General features: G+C 48.0%; 1 protein-coding gene across 1 annotated transcript; it reads right to left on the reverse strand.

Moving 5' to 3' along the window:
• Positions 1-3,614: 3,614 nt before the first annotated feature.
• Positions 3,615-18,264, reverse strand: PAX1 (paired box 1). Its single transcript, XM_006273572.3, has 5 exons — positions 18,020-18,264; positions 16,514-17,143; positions 13,647-13,789; positions 12,103-12,322; positions 3,615-5,009 (listed from the first exon to the last, which is right to left on the reverse strand). Exons 1-5 carry the CDS (start codon positions 18,021-18,023, stop codon positions 4,918-4,920), a joined length of 1,089 nt encoding a protein of 362 aa, XP_006273634.1. The 5' UTR covers positions 18,024-18,264; the 3' UTR covers positions 3,615-4,917.
• Positions 18,265-18,796: the final 532 nt, after the last annotated feature.

The raw sequence follows: 18,796 nt of genomic DNA on the forward strand, positions 1-18,796 counted from the left end.
GTCATTATAGCAAGCAGAGATTACCAGAATGCAGAAGTGATTTATACCAGAGGTCAGCAACACCACCACCCCCTCCCCCAGCATGCGTGCCAGAGCATGGCACACGAAGGTCTTTTAGTTGGCATGCATGCCTCAGGGCAGATGGCAGGGAAGGGGCTGGGGCTGCGCTCCCACAGCAAGAATCAGGCCCTTTGTGGCTCCCTCACCCCCTGGCATGCCAACATCTTCCAAGTAGAGGTTGGTGGGAGTGGGGGTTGGCATAAGGGTTGAAGTATCTTTGGCATTCTCCCCAAAGCATTGCTGTCCCCTGGATGAGACCATAACCCTCTTGTTCTGCTCAGTCCCCTTGCAGCTCTGCATAGCAAGCCCTTCCTTAACCAATTAAGATGGTTCTATAACTATTTTGACCTGCTTAACAAGATGTGGTCTGAGTAGAACCAAGGATCAGGACACATGTGTTTACGTTCTACTAAGTTATACTCTGATTATTACTTATAAAATGATGACCTGCAGTAAATATTTAACTATGATTAATATTAAGTAGAAGTATAACTTTCACAGATGCAAACTATGAGATGAATTTTCTAAAGGGCTGAGTCATCACAATTCCAATGAAAGCAGGTGCTCAGCACTTCTGAAAATCAAACACAGCTGGGTAAGTAAAATCTCTTCTCTGGTGGATGGACCTAAAATCTTCACGGGAGTGTCCCATAACCCCAAGAAGCCCAAGAGTGCTAGCTTTTATGCTTCCAGCTCAGCTATGAGAATTATTGTAACTCATGTAGCTTTACCAACCTCCATTTTCAAAGGAAATATTCAAATATTAAGGATTTTTAAAAGCAAAGGTATCTTTTCTTGCTTTTTTAACAGACAAGGCATTCAGCCAGTGTCTCAGGCTCAACAGGCCTGCATTAGGGCATGAAGCCAGGAGGCTCTTTATTGGCTGTAGTACTAAGAATACTCATAAGTGTAAATTACACCAGCTAAGGTCAGCAGTAACTTCCCCTCCCTAAATTGTCTCCAGATATGTTGGTTTAGAGGGTAGCAGAAAGAAGAATGCAAGCCTTTTGCTAAATCCACCATCTTTCATCTCAACAATGCTTCCTACCTCCTCGCTTTGGCCATCAGCCATCACAAATTCCAATCTGCACGTTTCAGAGGATGTTGATGTGCCAGCAGACAAACCACTAAGTCTTCAGGTTGCCACTAGCCACCTTAAACATACAGTTCAGTCCTAGTTTCAGATCACAGCCTGCAGTTGGCAAAATCAGACCCAACTTGTCACTGGGGAGATGCAGTTAGTTATACTGTAAGATGTTAATAGTATCCATCGACGACTCCTTTTTTTTTCTCTAGAGCTCAGCCATAAGCCTAGTTAACATTGATGGATGTGCTAAGTGGTGGATTCTTCATTCATGCTAAATAGAAGTAGTAATTTAATATTCCTCTGTGCCTGTGGTTCTCAACTTCATTAGACTCAAGGCAGCAAATGCCATCTTTTAGTTTTCACTTTTTTTTTTTTTACTACAGAAAAGTAATAGAGTGACCCTTCTGTTGCAAAGAACTGAGAAAGACCCTAACAGGTCAGAATTCTTTTGACATCATGGATTCCTATCTGAAATCTCTATGTTTATCTTGTGAATCATGTTTGCACACCTAACAGTGCTAACATTTTGTGGCATGCCATGACATCCTTGAAAGGATCTCAAGGCACCTTGGGGTTTTGCAGCAGCACCCTGGTTGAGAATCACTATGTAAGGAGAGATGGAAACAAGAGGAGCCACTGCCCCAGTCAGCAGAAGGTTAAAGAAGCAATTGTAAAAGTGTCCATGAGAGAAAGCAGAGAGAGAGAGAACATCTTGAGGCACAGAACTGACACAGAAATTGTGATTCAAGAAGCTGCCTCCAGTTTTTTTCTTTTTACTGTGCTGAAGGACACCAAACTTTAGACACATACTCTTGGGGGGCTGACCTTCTATATCCTAAGACAATACAGGTGCCTACCACCTAAGGAGGAAGGAGCAGGGAGCACAACCAGGGCAACAGCCTGGGAGGGGTGCAAAAATAACAGCTGCCACCACTGTGGGCTGGCCACACCACTGCCACTAGCAGCTGAGAGCTGCCCCTGCTCTGTGCATGGCCACTGCTCAGGGTCCTGAGCTTCCCTGTTATGTTTCTGCCTATGAGTGTGGCAGGATAAGTAATCAACAGAAGCTGGGTTTCCTCTGGGCCCACCTTGCAGACACACAGCTAAAGAAGGCCACAGCCACTTCTTTACCTAAATATAGGTTGACCATAAGAATATCCCAGAAATCTGAGCTGTGGGAAATTCTGGACACTGCCCCCTTCCCTCCCCTGCCCCCCCTCCCCCCAATTCAATGGAGGTGGGGCTGCGTGCCAGGCAGGCATGCCTGCACGGCACTCCATGCCTCACTGACTCCCAGCCAAACTGTGCCGCACACCCCTACATTTCCGGATGCCCTTTATCATTCCTAACAGCCAGCTGGGGCCAGCCTCTGAAATCCGGGACTGTCCCAGCTAAAACAGGAAATATGCTCACCCTACCTAAATAGAACAGGGAAAAGGAGTTGAAATGGAAGTAGGTCAGTGGCAGGTTCAGAGACAGACTCTAGGGGTCCTGTCTCCCCATCCTATACACTGCATCATGCCATTTCTCTTTGCTTTGGGTTTGACAGATATGTACATCTGTGTATAAAGTTTCCAGTGTTGCCAATCCCCCCTTCCTGCAGCCTTCCATGTATTTATTTTTAAGCTGAAGGTCTGGAGGATCAGAGCTATTATCTTATAAATCTTGTGAAATGACTTTTTAATTGTGGGTATGAGAAGTGCCCCTCTGACATCACCGACCACCAGAATCCCACATGTGTCTGCTGGACAGACCCAGAATAAACAGGGCAGGGATCTTTCCTATTTCTCTTCCCAGGAAAAAAATCTTTAGCTTTATTTGGTGTGATGTTTTGTTTGGACTGTTATATCTGAGAAGGGCTCACTTTATTCATGCTTCAAAGGCATTTATGTCATCCTCCATAGCCAAAGTAGATCCCATAACCCAGTTAGTAGTCTAGGTTAGCCTTAAACCTATAAACATTGCAGGGAACTAAGTGCAGTCATTAGCGACCAACCACTAGGTGGTTTGACTAGCTTAAAACATATTTAAAAACATGAAGCCAGATCCTTCCACAGTGCAACAAATGACACAAATTAGTAGAACTTTCCCTGATTTAAAGTGCACCTTTTCGTGTCTCTACTCAACTGCAAGACTTGCAAAGATCTCCCAGGTTCAACAGTCAACCATACAGTCATATTGTGTCTCAGTCCTTCCTTGTTGTAGTGCCTTATGCTTTAAAGTAGCCACAAAATCATGGAACCGCCATGCTCAGCTATGAATGGACACCCAGTAAGACACAATGACTTCTTCAAAGAGCTTGTAATCAAAATAGGCCAGACAAAAAGATCTAAGGTCTCCCCACCCCTAGCACGGTGAAGGCCATTTTATGAAGCCAAAGGCATGTGAGAGAGTGACATGGCTAGCATCATATCCAGTTGCTTTTGACTCCCTTGGCTTGAATGACCAGGTGCCCACTCACAGCTGGGGGCAGCCTTTATTATGGGTACAGAGAAGAGTCCAAACTCACACCTCTTGAGAAACAGCAAGATGCCTTTACCATTTTGCCCTTGTCCTCCTTCAGTAGAGAGGACAAAGGAACTAGTGGTTTACATATGGGAAATCAAGGCACAGAGAAACTGGGGGTAGGTCTGACTTGTGATGGTTGAGCGCTCAATCACACCACTGAGGAAATAAGCCCACTCTTGCTCCCATTCCAGTGGAAACCCACGTCCTGAATTCAGTGCCAGGAGCACTTCTAGAGTGTCTGAAACACCTAATTTTAAAAGCTGGCATGAGCCAAGCTGAAGTGGGTGGGAGGGGGTTATTTCCTCAGTGGTATGACTGATAAGTCCACTAGCACAGTACAGACACAGCCTGAGTGACCAGCCCAGGCACACTAGACATAAGGGGCACAGCTGATTATGGAACCTGGATCTTCTCAATTCCAACCCAGTGCTTTTAAAAGCAATCTTAGTGAGGAAAAGCCACCTCTTTTAAAGAGATCATCCAAAGCAAGCAGTTCCTCACAGCAAACTCCCTCCAGAGCCACACATGAAAGGATGAGATATTTGAGGCTCAAACGGATTTGGAAGAGAACTGCACAGCAAGAAGCTGACAGTGCTTAACCAGTCCTCAGTTCAAGGCTGAGGCCAGCAGGCTCCAGGAAGGAACCCAAATGCCATGTACGGATTGTAGTCACTTTTTATTATGGCTTGTTATTATAAAAATATATCATAAAATGTTGCATATTTGTCCATTTACACTCTGAGTGGAGACATTAAAAACTTTCAGGGAGAGAAGGGGGAAAATGCTTCAGAGCACAGTCGTCTGGGTCAAGGCTTTGTAGACACCCAATGATCCCTCTCTAGAGGAAAGGCACTTGGAAGTGTAAGAGTGAAGTTGGAGACACTGCAAGCCATGAATGATGATGGGAAATGTAGTGAAAAATCTGTGGTTGGGATACATCCAGAGGTTGTCTGAAGTGACAGGAAAGAAGGAAAGAGAAAGAGAAAGAAAAAAAGGGAAAATCCTTTCCAACTGGATCGAGGAAATGTCTCACTCAAGGCATGATGTGAATGAAAGTCCAGATCACATTCACATGTGCATTAATTTGCCATGAAAGAATGTCCTCTCTTCTCACTGCCTGGGTTTGTTTCAAACACCGCCTTTTCCTCTCCAAAGGCACCTTTTCCAATACAGTCATGCTCCTGGGTTCGGTTACATTTTTGGAGTTGCAGGTGTGTGCTCCACATCTCTCTTTCTCACTCTTGGCTGAAGTCCCAGGAGCTCTAGGAAGATGAGGTTGGGATAGAAAGTCCATGTATATTACTGAGTGTGTCTTGAGCTTTGCCAACAGGACTAGTAGGTTTCCTGTCTGCAGCTGCAGGTGGAAAAGAAAAAGAGAGAAGTAGGTTGCCATAGTCCTTAACGCATGGAGTGTAGCCTTGAATTTGCTTCAGCAGAAAACATTAGACTAGAATCATATTGGTTTTGCTTTATACCACTTGGAACGTGTTTATGAAAATGATGCCGGGAAAATCCACCAGCTCAGTTTTACATCCACACACATTTACCAGTGACTGAAAACAAAATCCCTCTAAAACCCTTTCAAAGGGGGACAGTTTTCTGCCTCAACACGAAGAGAAGCCCCCTTCTTCAACCCCTACTAGAATAAACAAGGTCATTTGGAATCACCAGAACCTGATCTGACCTTCCAGGGCCTTGCTCTCTGAAAGGAGGAGGGAGACCATTTTCCAAAAGGAAAGTCAGAAAGGATGGCTGAGTGCATTAATTAGTGCATTCCCCAAGGAATGGGAGCAGGCAAATCATTGGGCACTTCATATGCCCTGCAGCTGCTGTGGCCTAGTCCCAATGCATGCTGTAAATGTCTGCTTGGGACTTCATGCGACAAAAAAGAAAACCTGGCTTGCCTCTCCTGCACTGGCCAAGCCCTGATGCAGCACCAAGAGGCTGGGAAGGGCACCCCATGGTGTGGAAGACAACAAATGCATAACTAACCAGGGACCACATCTGCCACATAGAAAGACACATTTAAGGCCTGATCTCCAGTGAGTTTTTGTCCTCTTCCAATGGAGAATAATAGTACAGAACAAGTGCAAGGTGCTATTGGGGGCCAGGGTGATGTAGGGCAAGGGTAGCCCCCTATGACATGGGTGCCACAAGTGGCACAGGCAGCTTCTACATGTGACATGTGGCAGATGATAGCAGACAGCACTGTGACACACTGGGCAGGAAGCCAAGCAGCCAACTGGGCAGGGAGCAGAAAGCAGAACAGTAGACCTGGCTGTGAACACAGGGGCAAGGAGCAGAAAGCAGAGCCGTAAACATGGTGGAGAGTAGGAAGTGGAGTAGCAGACTGAGCAGAGGACACAGGGGAGGGAGCAGAAAGCAGAGCAGTAGACTGGGCAGGAAGCACAAGGCAGGGAGCAGAAGGCAGAGCAGTAGACCGAGCAGGGAGCACAGGGCATGGAGCAGAAAGCAGAGCAGCACACTGGGCAGGGGAAGGGATCGGAGCAGCACTCGCGGAGGGCACGGGGCATGAATAAAAGTTTGGCTCCTACCGAGCCGGGGCGAGGGGCTGCTTGGGGCTCCCTGGAGCTGCTGTCTGGGAAAAGGGGCCTGGCCGGGCCAGGGCCGGGAGTGCGGAGGTGGGCCCGGGCCCCCTCCGCGCTGGGCATGGGGCGGGGTGGGCTGGTCCCAGCTCACCCGCACCTGCTATCCCGGAGGCCGGGACCTCGCCCCCCGCCCCTGGCAGCCCGCGCAGCGCGGCTGGAAAGGCTCCAGCTCCTCGCAGCGCCAAGGCCCCCTCCCTGCCCGGCCCCGGCCCCGGCCCCGGCTCAGACGGCCTGGCCCGCGCTCGCTGCCGTCGGTCCCCTCCGCCCAGACGCCCCCTCTTCAGTCCTGGTTTGGGGAGGGGGAGCCCCAGGCACACGCCTGCTCCCAGGGCGACACGTGGCCTCCGGGCCCCGGGAGGGAGCGAGACCGCGGGGGGTCGGCGGAGGGGGCCCGGCCAGACACACAGCGGGAAGGCTGCAGGCAAGCGCCCCGCGCCGGCACCCCTTTCTCAAAAGCTTTTCCCCACCCTCCGGCGGGCAGCACGAGAGGGAAGGGAAGGGAAGGGAAGGGAAGCACCCGGGGGGAACACGGGGGCGCGCTCTGCTCTGTTTGGAGGCAGGCGCTGGGGAGGGGGCGATGTGGAACAGCAGGCATTAACCAAATACCAAGGAGGCGAGCTCAGGGTCACTAAGTACATTTCGTCATCTAATGGATTTGGGGGTCGTGACTCGTGTGTTAGTATCCACTCCATTGCTCACTGGGATCCTTCACAGGGTCACAGGTAGAGATTTTCTAAGGCAAAGGTAATTATGCAGTTTAATACACTGCACCATTATATATATATATATATATATATATGTATATGTATATATATATATATATATTCATACACTCATACACGCATTTGTATAGATGCATATGTATAGTCATACACACGCACGCACGCACGCATACACACAACATACATGCATATGTGTGCATATATCTATACATAGGTATGTCTGTAAGTACACACATATATGAATATGTGTGTATACATCTATATATATGTATGTCTGTAAATACACACACATATATCAATGTGTATAAACATCTATACATATGTATGTATGTGTATACACACATATATGAATGTGTGTATACATCTATACAGATGTATGTGTGTAAGCACCTATACATGTGTATATGTGTATATACACACATATATGAATGTGTGTGTGCATCTATACATATATGTCTATATTCACACATAGATATGAATATGTGTGTATACATCTATACATATGTATGTGTGTATATACACATTCGTGTGTGTGTATATACAAATCCATATGTATAGATTATATACACATATATCTTATGTGTATATGGACATATTTATAGATGTATACACACATATTCATATTCATGTGTGTGTAAACATCTGTACATGTGTATATGTGTATATACATACACATATGAATGTGTATACATCTATACATGTATATGTCTATATACACACACAGATATGAATATGTGTGTATACATCTATACATACGTACCACTATGCATGTATTAAAGACACATTCTACATTATATATGTATATACATATACATGCTAAACTATACACACATATATTACTCGCATACATACGTTGTATAATATATACATGTTCACACACATATATACAAATATGTGTTGATATAGTATATAAATAGATATACTATATATGCACACATATTCGTGGGTGTATGAATTTGAACATCATAAATATAGCGTAATGGTCAGAACTCGACCAAATCTAAATGCTGATTTCAAAGGAACAGACACGTCACGAACGTATGTATACGCAGATGTGTGTGTATTTTCTTGTGCCGTTTTAAAAGCCGCTTTTTTTGCAAGGAGTAGATTAACTTCTAAAAATCATTCTCAGACCTAGACCTTTGCTGCGAAACGCCATCCCGTTAAGAATACATTGGAGGCTGGCTATTTTTAGTTTCCACCAGCCAGATTTCAGCGTAAATTGTCTGGAAACATTCATGTGCTCTACCAGTTTATGAAATAAAATGATCCTAAAACAGCCTGGATATGTGACCGCGAAATTGTCAACAATGGGAAGGAAAGTCCAAATCGTACATCTGATGATAATAGTGTTTCGTTAAGTTTCCATTCTCTCTATGCTGGATTTAACAGCTTGAGATCAGGGTGACGTGTAGATACGGCATGGGGAATATGAACTACATAAATCCAGCCATAACGATAAGAATTCAATCAAACACAAATGGGTCTTTTAAAAGTAGCAGAAACTGATTCGGGAATAACACGCGTGTTTATGGTCTTCAAAGAAAAGGTTCAAAATATATTAGTGATTTTTTTTCCCGAAATTGCTGAGTGCATTGTTCCCCCTCCCTCCCCCGCCCCACAAACATCTCCCCCACCCACTCCCCTAATCTCCCCCTCCGGCACTGCCCCGAGTTACTCTGCAGAACGTCTGTGCACAAATGAATTTGGGTGCCCTGTTTTTTTTTTAATTGCCACGTTGGTTTTGCTGTGAGTCTACCGACAGTGATTTCAGGTGGGTGCGACCACACCAGTGGCACAGAAAAAGTCAAAATCATTCCTTTTGTGGCCACCAATTTGGGAATAGGGGCGCTTTAAGAGATTGAGACCCACTCTGGGGAGGAGGGAGTTTTATTTAATGATTGGCAGTTTAATGATTGTGGGAGCAGGGAATGTCAGTATGTCTGCTCCTGTTTATTATACACGACAGTCGCCTTAGAGACTCGTTATTATCAGTTAAAATAACTTCTACGCGCTCTGGTATCTTACTTGAACCTATTGTTACAATGCTGTTTTCTGTTCCCAGTCCTGCGGTGCCCAAATAATGCCGATTTTTTAACCAAAATTGGTGGGTTATTTTCGATCAGCCCCACCCTGAAGTTTTATAAAGCATAGATCTTGCATGTATGTGGTATATTAGAACCAGAAAACTAGTCTGAATAGGATGGAAAGATATTTTTTTTTTAATGAGTTCGTAGAAGATGCTATCTATAAGCTTTCTACATTGACAACTTTAGGGATAAAATGTTCCAAAATGCCTAAGTAATATAGGCGTCTAAACCCCCTTTAGAATTCAGTGATATTTTGACTCCTAAATCACTTGAGGATTAGGAGGAAATTATACAGCCTAATTTATCAAAGGAAATGAAAAGCATGCACTGATCGATGTAGAGATAGCCCTATATGGGTAGCTCATCTTTCCTTAGTCTAGGACTACTAATTTTCACCAATTATCATACACAATAACTCACTAGCTGTAATGGCGCTGCAACTCCTAGCAGACTTTAGCTGCATAGACACTCTAAAAGTATAATAAAGCAATCCTACATAAATTAGCTAGTAAGTAGGAAATCAATTGCAAATGTGAAAAATATTATACAACCCCCTTCCCTCCCCACAAACAGTTATATCCAGAACAGATGAGTTATCACTTTTTAAATGAAACCATCTATCAAATCTAAAAAGCCTCCATAAATGCATGAACGTGATTAATATGAGGAAAATGTAAAAAAGTTTAAATTAATATGTACTACAGTGCATGTATATCGAGTACACACACACTAGAGTCTGAAGAACCTGTTCAAATGAGAAACATGTGATTCTCTTATTATACCCTTATGGCATCTTCTTTTATATATTCCCCGAGGGAAGCAAAATATAACCGAAGTAAAAGATTTATAACGTGAATCGTTTTTATTTAAGGAGAGCCTCCAGTCAAATACGTTTATTTTATATTACGATTACTAACAGTGACTGTCTCTATTGCTCAACTTCTGTCCCTTCTCTGTATTTATCGTAAAATAAGGAATATCCCTGGATACTTTCTTTGCCCTCCGGTTCTACACAATATTCGCTATGGACATAGGAAGCTTCCTCTAAGAAAGACCTTTGTCTTAAAGAATTAAAAGCTGAATGTTTGCTCTAGGTCTTTCTGCTTCCTCGGAGATTTCCATCTCGCCCGCTTGAAAATTAAGAGGGGGGAAAGATCTGATTTCCAGTCTGAGATAGTGATGTTTTTCCTGCTCTCAAGTCCGAAATCTGTTGGGTTGGAGAGGTTCCACCATTCGGACACAGGCACTGGACACGGCCACTTGCGGGAATTATTTTAGATCATTGGAAAAAAAAATTTTTTTAAGAAATCCTCTTTTTATAATCTCCTTAATGCATTTGAATGTTTTCAGCCGCGTGTAGCAGTGGCCGAACGGGAAGGCACACGAGCTACTAGCAACTCGTGTGTCATGACTTTTAAAAGAGATTAGTAAATGCCGAGCTAAAGTGCTTCATCGGGTAGGGAATTCGGCTCCATCTGATCCAGCAGCTAACCCTTCCTGCATGGCTTTAGGTCTCTAGCAAGTGCGGGGTGCAGTTCTGGAGGCCCACCTGCGGGCTCGGGGTTTGTGCTAGCAACCGGCATAACACCTCGGGCATCTTCCTTAGCGGGGACACACGGGGCGGGGGAGATGCCCTTTGCCTTGCCTGCTCCCCGGGCTCTTTTCCCCCTCGGACACTAGCCCTGATGCGGACAAGCCAGGTGCCACGCAAGGTGGTGGAAAGCTAGCCCGGGAGCTTCCAAACCGGCTAGGCCAGGTCTCCAAGAGACAGAAGATGCCCAGGTACCTTCCACCTGGACACACGGCCACCTGCAAGATGTGGGTAGAGGGGGGCAAGTTTTGTCGGGGAATGCAGAATTAGCCCAATATCATTTCTGCGTCTACTTCTACATTTACATCTGTTTGATGCAAACACCCCAACTACATCCACTTAGCAATATGTGACTGATGCCTTAGCTATTTTGAGATTATCTTTACTCTCAAGTCGTATGGATGCTGCGGATGTTCTAAAAGCTATGCAAAGCGCCGAACAGATGTTTTTAAAAATAGTAATGTCATCGAATATGTGCATGATATATATATGTGTGTGTGTGTGTGTGTGTGTGTTTTATACTATTCATAATATAATGTAAGTATACATTCTTCTCTACCACAGACTGCAGTTATTTATAAAATTAAAAGGCGTGTATATACGTTTATACATTACTAACATATACACCTGCTACGTGTATTTATCTTGAATAGGCAGCTATATATCCTCGGATATTTACATCCATGCATATATAGATTTAGATATTCTACCTAAATAGATATGCATGTGAATATATATAATTTATACAATTGTAAGTAAAATTTAGGTAAATGGAGAGCTAGAGAGAGAGAGAGAGATTGAAAGGAAAGACAGAAGCTATATCCCATGTCCCATGTCTACGTTCTGTCTCAAATGACGAGTTATATGGACCAGAACATACCGATTCCTTACAGCTTGCTCTGAGCTTCATTTGTTCTACAGCCGCTTCACTATCTATCTATGGGAGCTGAAGTCTGTTCCCATGAATATGATATATTCACACTCTATAATGATCTATAATGATCTATATAGATCATTATAGATCATTATATATAACAATAATATTAGTAGCACTGTTCTAAATAGCTGTAATGTAGTATAGAAAACAGGTATAAGCATATATCTAGATCTATCTGCCTATCTATGGAGATTTCTATCTCTAGATATCGTTATTTATATAATGTGTGCGTGTGTGTATATACGCATGCTTTTCTGTTTAGATGTGTGTCCACATCTCTAGGGAGATCGTTAGATAACATAATGGTCTCTAGACGAGATATCCCGGTGTAAGCGTGTGTACAGACACCCCTGAACACGCACGTTAAACAGGTGGCTCTCCCTTGTTCTGTCGCGCTCCCCCAGTGTCCTCCCCCACTAGCCCAAGGGCCGGGAGCCCAGGAAACCTTCTCCTTGGCAGGGGACCCGCGGCCCCTTCTCCGCTAGGGGCGCCCCTTACCTTCTCTGCCGGGGTGCTTGAAAGCCATGGCGGTGGCCAGATCCCCGCTGTGCACCGTCACTCCAGGCCCGTGATGGGCCAAGGGGTTGCTCTGTGCCTGCCAGTGGTGGCCTGGAGTGATGTAACCTCCTCCAGGTCCGCCGTAGACTCCGTGCTGGTTGGAAGAAGGGTAGGCGCAGGCCGGGAGAAAGCTGCCCATGGTGGAGAGCCCGGGGGTCGGCTATGGACACGGGTGGGGGAGACAGATAGGTTGTTATGGACAGTGTACGACACGGGTGGTAATCCTCGCCTAAGTCACTAGGGGGAGCCAGGGCTGAAAGGAGATCTTAGGGTACCCGAGGTGCCTGTCCCTACCTGCGGGCACGATATACACGTACACATGAATATTCCTATACACTTACACACATACACATGCATATGCATATTCCTACATACTTACACATACAACATACACATGCCTATCACTATACGCTTACACACATACACATGCATATGCACATTCCTATACACTTACTTACATACACATATACATGAATATGCATATTCATATACACTTTTACGCATACACATGCACATACGCATACACGTACATATACACATACAAGCATGCAACCCACGTGTATTGATGCCCACGGCTCACATAACCAAAGCAATAACCGACATTCCCTATCATTTGCAGGTTCAAAATCCTTCGTGCAAAAAAGCCTGCCTTTTCTTATCATCCACAGGTGTTTATACTGCAATAAATCCCGCTGGACAATTCGATTTCTTTTGCTCAACAAAGAGAGTGCGGGAGAAGAGAGGGAGATCGATCAAAATAATTGCAGATGAAAGGAAATCACCCCCGAACGGAGGTCGGGAAAATATTGGTATACATTAAAACTGAGGGATCGCATGCATCCGAGGGTAAGAGATGTGATCAGCGCATGCAAACGCATCTCTGAACAAGCGCACAGAGCTGAGCGTAGGTCCTGAGCTGCGGTGGGAATATTTGCAGCTAAAATCGATTGCTGCGAAGCGGACCTTATTAGGTGTGCATAAGTGCACACCAGCAGATGCGGCTGGCCTGAATGCATAGGTTTTAGTTACACAACGATATTCCCACACCCCTTTCCCGCTCTGTTGGCACCTGTATGTGCCGGGACATGAGACCTCCGCCTGATACGGGTTTAAACAAAAAAATGTCTTCATTGTGGTTCAGAATCAGACCACCAAAGTAAGTACACGTCCTTTCAACTCCGTAAAGCGCCTTCACTGCATCAATTTCAGCTGCCCCACGAGTTTCGCAGCCCCGGCTCACAGTCCGGTTGCATCTGTCCACGTGTGAACACACCGCAACTGCACATATATTTCTCCCCCCTTTCATGAGAAATGCTGTTCTAGCAGGGAACCCACACGCGCACACAAACACGGGGGGATTTTCTCCACACCTGATCCTCCAAGCTTCTTTTCCCCTTCTCGCTTCCCTAGTGCCTGGCTAAAATCTCCCAATCCAGTCCCCTCCCCTCTCCCCCAACTGCAAATGCCTAGAGAGAAGGAGTTACCTGCGGGTACTTGATGTCCGCATCCATGGCAGCTTTTTCCAGCCCATTGACGCCCTGTGCAGAAGGGAAGGCAGTTCTGTTCACACCGGGCCAGTCTTCCATTTTGGGTGGGTAGGCAGATCCCTCTGTCCCAGCCAGAGCCCCTGGGGTGGAAACAGATCGCTGGACTCATTAGCAGATGCACTCAGGCCCAGCCTGGCTCGTGGCTGGTTTATCCCGTGACCAGAGCTACAGAACGGAGGGTTAGGAGGGATTCAGAAAACCAGAGGAGGGCCCGATCCTGTGCCAAGAAGAAGCCAGCAGAGAGGGTTCGGGGTTTTTTTTGGTTTGTTTGTTTTTACTACCTGGGCCCAGGGCTTGTTTCGCTTTCGTTAGGAAACTGCCCAAAAGCCGTAAGCGGCAGATGGATCACTCAGCACCTCTCTGCAGTCTAGGGGGGAAACATCTCCCTGCCTCGGGGGTCACTTAAAGGGGGTTTACTGGTTACCGCTTGGAACGCGAATTGATATCAATGCTGCGTGGCGAATCGTTTGGACAAGCGCCTCGTCTTTAATGTGCAAGCGGTGATTTATAGAGAAGGACAAGGCTGGGTTTCTTTCTCACGGAGCGGTTATTACTCAGCCGAGCGGCTGAAAACCCGATCCGGGAGGGGATCCTTTCAGGGTAAGACTGCTTCCCCGCTCCCCGATCCGGAGGGAGTGCACCTCGCTGAGCTGTGTCACCCTGCCCAGACTTGAGCCGGGGCGTGGGGGAGGGAGATCTCCCATCGCGGTGTAGAAAAAAGCAGACTTGGGGGGGACCAGACTCCAATGAGAAGTCTGATGGTCTAAATTATGAGCAGCTTTGCCTGACTCTCAGCTAAAACACATACTCCCGCGCTGTCATCGCATCGCTCTCTTCTTTTTGCCTTTCCACTGCCCTGAGTTCTGCTAATAATGCGAGAGGCTCCGGTTCCCCGCCTGGCCAGGGAGATTTCCTCAAGTGACAGCTGGATTTTACACATCCAGCACGGCGGGGAGACAAACTCTTGCGCTGGATTTAACCGGAGGTTTTTGTGCACGGGAAAAAGGGCATTCCCCAGCTCCAGCTATAACACGGATAAGGGAAACCGGTGACCTTGCACTGAAGCGGGGTTTAGGTTAATCAAATCAAAGAAGGGGAAGATAGCCTAAAAAATACAGAATTGCTTGTAATTTGTAGGAGTGAAGGGGGGAACTGCCTGACATTTTTAACAAGGAGAATCCTGCCCCGAGCTGAGGTTGGACGAGGTGATCCCCTGAGGGCCCTGCTAGCCCAATTTCCTGTGCTTCTGTAATATCCACATGAATTGTTTCTTCTTTACTAAGAGCACGTCTGTGCTAGTGTAGCAATTCCGGCCCAGGCACTACAGACTTTGTCCGTGGAGCCGGCACCCACCGAGGAGCCTGGGTGCAAGGGGAATTTCTCAAAGGAAAAAAAAAACAAACTCAAGGCTCCAGCTGTTTAGAGCTGGCAAAAGGGATCGGGAACGTGAATTTGCTGGCCTTGGATTCTTTTATTCCATAGATAGGTACATAGGAATGAGAGACGTGGAGAGATACGCAGAAATATGTAGATAGATGGATAGATAGATTTCTTTGCGGGGAAAATGCAGGGCTCCGAATGTGTGCACTTGGCAATCTATCATCCCCGCGAAAATATTTTCCACATTTTTCATAAAAAGTTCAAGATGTCTGCGCTCTTGCTAGAACTGGCCCCATCAGACCCTGCCTATAAGTCCCTGGGTTCGGGATAAAAACAAACAAACAAAACAAAAAACTCAAAAAAACAGAGGGCCCATGGGCATGGATTTTTTTTTTTTTTTTTTTTTTTTTTTTTGCCAAAGCGAACGAGCTAGACATCTTTTCTATATCGTATCTTGATGATGTCACACACACACACACACACACACACACACGCCAGGCTGCTGATTTTTGGATATATAAAAATGTGTGTGTATGTGTCCAAAAATCAGCAGCCTGGTTGGTTTCCTTTAGAAGCTGTGTATTGAAAATCAGGCTCCTTTAGGGGGTCTCAGGTTGGACCTCCCAATATAAACATATATATTATGTGTGTGTGTGTGTGTACACACACACGCACACTATGTACGATACATATAAATTGCTATATAACAATTTATGTATCTATACAGTAATTTATATATATACAGCAATACATATGTGTGTGTGTAAATATATGTACTGCATACATACAGCAAACATTCAGTATACATCTATAAAGTATACATATTCAGCGTGCATACAGTACATATACGTGTGCACATATATACAGCATATATACAGCATACATGCAGTATACATATATAGGCAGACAAGGTTCTTTGGGTAGATGTGAAATCTTTTATTAAACCAACTAAATAGTTGGGAAAATTGTTCTTTTCAAGCTTTCAGGCACAAACACCCTTCTTCTGACGTAAAGAGTCTGCCGGTGATATATGTATGCATATATATATCTATATGTATGTGTATATATATATATATATATATACACAGTATGCACACATACAGAATGCATAGAGTATACATATATATTCAGCATATATACAGCATACATGCAGCACACATTTATACCTATATATACAGCATACATACAGTATACACATATATGTGTACATATACATACAGCATACATGCAGTATACATATGTGTACACACACACACATATATATACAGTATGCATATCTATACAGCAATATGTGTGTGTATCTATGCAGTGCGGAGGGGTGGTCCAGCCTGAGATAGTCCAGCCAAACAGTGACCCCCTCCCGCAGGCACACATAGGCCTTACCCTCCCCCTTAGTGCGGCATCCCCAGGGCAGGACCACTGACCTGTCTGCTCCATGAAGGTGCGGATCCCCAGGATGTTGGTGACGGAGTGAGCCGAGGGCCAGGACCGGGGGATGCTGACATGGGCCGCGGTGACCGGCACGCCCGGGTGGCTGCCCATCTTGGCGCCCGAGGAGGACATGGGGCTGGGGTAGGGGTACTGGTAGATGTGGTTGTAGGGCAGCGCGGGCTGCGGCGGAGGCTGCTTGCTGCCCTCGTAGGGGCCGGGCTGGGAGAGGTTCCCGATCTTGTTGCGTAAAATCCTGCTGATGGAGCTGACCGAGGGCACGTTGTACTTGTCGCACACGCCGTCGGCCAGCAGTCGGTCGCGGATCTCCCAGGCGAAGATGCCCGGGTCGCCCTGCTTGTAGTCTCGGATGTGCTTGACCACGTTGGGCGTGGTGACCCGCGGCTTGCTGCCCCCGATGGCGCCGGGCAGGATGGAGCCCGTCTCGTTGTAGCGCGCCAGGATCTTGCTCACGCAGCCGTGCGAGACGCGCAGCTGCCGGCTGATGTCGCAGGGTCGGATGCCGAGCTGCGCCAGCTCCACGATGCGCAGCCGGATGGCGTTGGGCAGGGGCCTGCCGTTCACGAACACGCCGCCCAGCTGGTTCACCTCGCCGTACGTTTGCTCTGCCAGGGGCCGCGCCGGGAGGGAGAGACAGTGTTACTCGGGGGGGGGGCGGCGGGGAAAGGATCGCTCCCGCAAAGGCTCTGCAGAAGCTTCAGGCAGGCTGGGTGGGTATGCGGCGGGGCTCTATATAGATTGGCGGCGGGCGAGGGGGTCTCGGGATAGAGAGATGAGGAATTAAAGTCCCTGCAAGACTTCTAAACAGCCCCAGGCAGGCGCACGTACGGGAGGCCTTCCTGGCACCGCGGCCGCCAGACCCACGCGTGTGCCAGGGAGCTCGCGGGCTGCCTGCTTGGCCCGCACGCACCAGGCAGCCACCAAAAGGGGGCCTGAGCTCCCCCCCACCACACACACACACACACACACACACACAGCCTTACATACACACACATAGCTTCACACACAGTCTCTCCCTCCCATACATGCACACAGTACACACACATACACAGCCTAACACACACGCGCACAAATACACGCGCATGCACACAGCCTCACACACATATAGCTTCACACACACAGAGCCTCTCTCCCTCCCCTGCACACAGCCTCACACACAGCACACATAGCCTCTCGCACACACACATACAGCCCCTCTCTCCCTCACGCACACACAAATGCACACAGCCTTACACACACATACAGTCTCTCTCTCACACACACTCACAGCCTCTCTCTCTATGTATCACACACACACACACCTCGATCGCCTCCTCGGCATGACTGACCCGTGCGGGCGCCCAATGCAGAGAGCCTGCCCTCCCAGCCAGCAGACCCCAGGGACCCTGCGCCGGGCCCAGCCTGCCCTCGAGCCCCTCCTGCGCCCCAGAGCCCGGCAGGGGCAGCCCCCTCGGCGTGCCCCGGCAGCGAGAGCCCCTTACCCATGGCCGCGCGGCCGGGGCTGCGCGCGGGCTGGGGTGCGGAGCCTGCCCCGGCCGGGGCATAGAGAGCGCGGAAGGCCGGCCCGCGCTCCTCGGCGGGCAGCCCCGGCCCGGCCCGGCCCGGCCCGGCCCCAGGTGCTGTTCACCCGCGGGAGGGCAGAGCCGCGCAGCGCCGGCCGGCCGCTCGCTCGGATCAATTTGACGTGTCTTCCACGTCAGTCTCGGCGGTCACGCTGCAGGCGGCGGGGTTGGCATCCCATTGGTTCCCGGCCTTGCTCTCGGGCTGCGGCTGCCTCCGCGCCAGGGTCCCCCCCCGCCCCCCTTCCCCACCCAGTCCTGCCGCGCGGCCTCCCCTGCTCGCCAGGCACCGGCCTGCAGCGCCCGCGAGCGCGCCGCGAGCCACGCAGATGTTTGCAGACGGGTTTCGCCAAGCCCCCCCTGCCCCTTCCCGCGCGCGCGCACACACACACACACACACACACACATGCACGCACACTCTTGCCCCCGCCCCGTGCCCCCCACCCCCCTTCCCTTGGCTGTCGATCCTGCTGGATAAAACCCGGACTGGGGGGGGGGGGAGGGGGGCGGGGGGTGTCGCCTGCGGTGGATGCCTTTGAAATCAAAACCAGGTGTCGCTGACCCATCCCACCTCGCTCTTCCCGGCCCCCAGGATCGGGGCCGCAGCCCCGGCCACTGCGATGTCACCTGTCCCCGCGCCCAGCAGCTTTGCCGGGGCGTTTGCAGAGCGCTGCGAGTGAGGCTGGTCATTGGAAACAG

Source organism: Alligator mississippiensis, chromosome 1, assembly GCF_030867095.1.
Source record: "Alligator mississippiensis isolate rAllMis1 chromosome 1, rAllMis1, whole genome shotgun sequence".
NCBI classification, from domain to species: domain Eukaryota; kingdom Metazoa; phylum Chordata; order Crocodylia; family Alligatoridae; genus Alligator; species Alligator mississippiensis.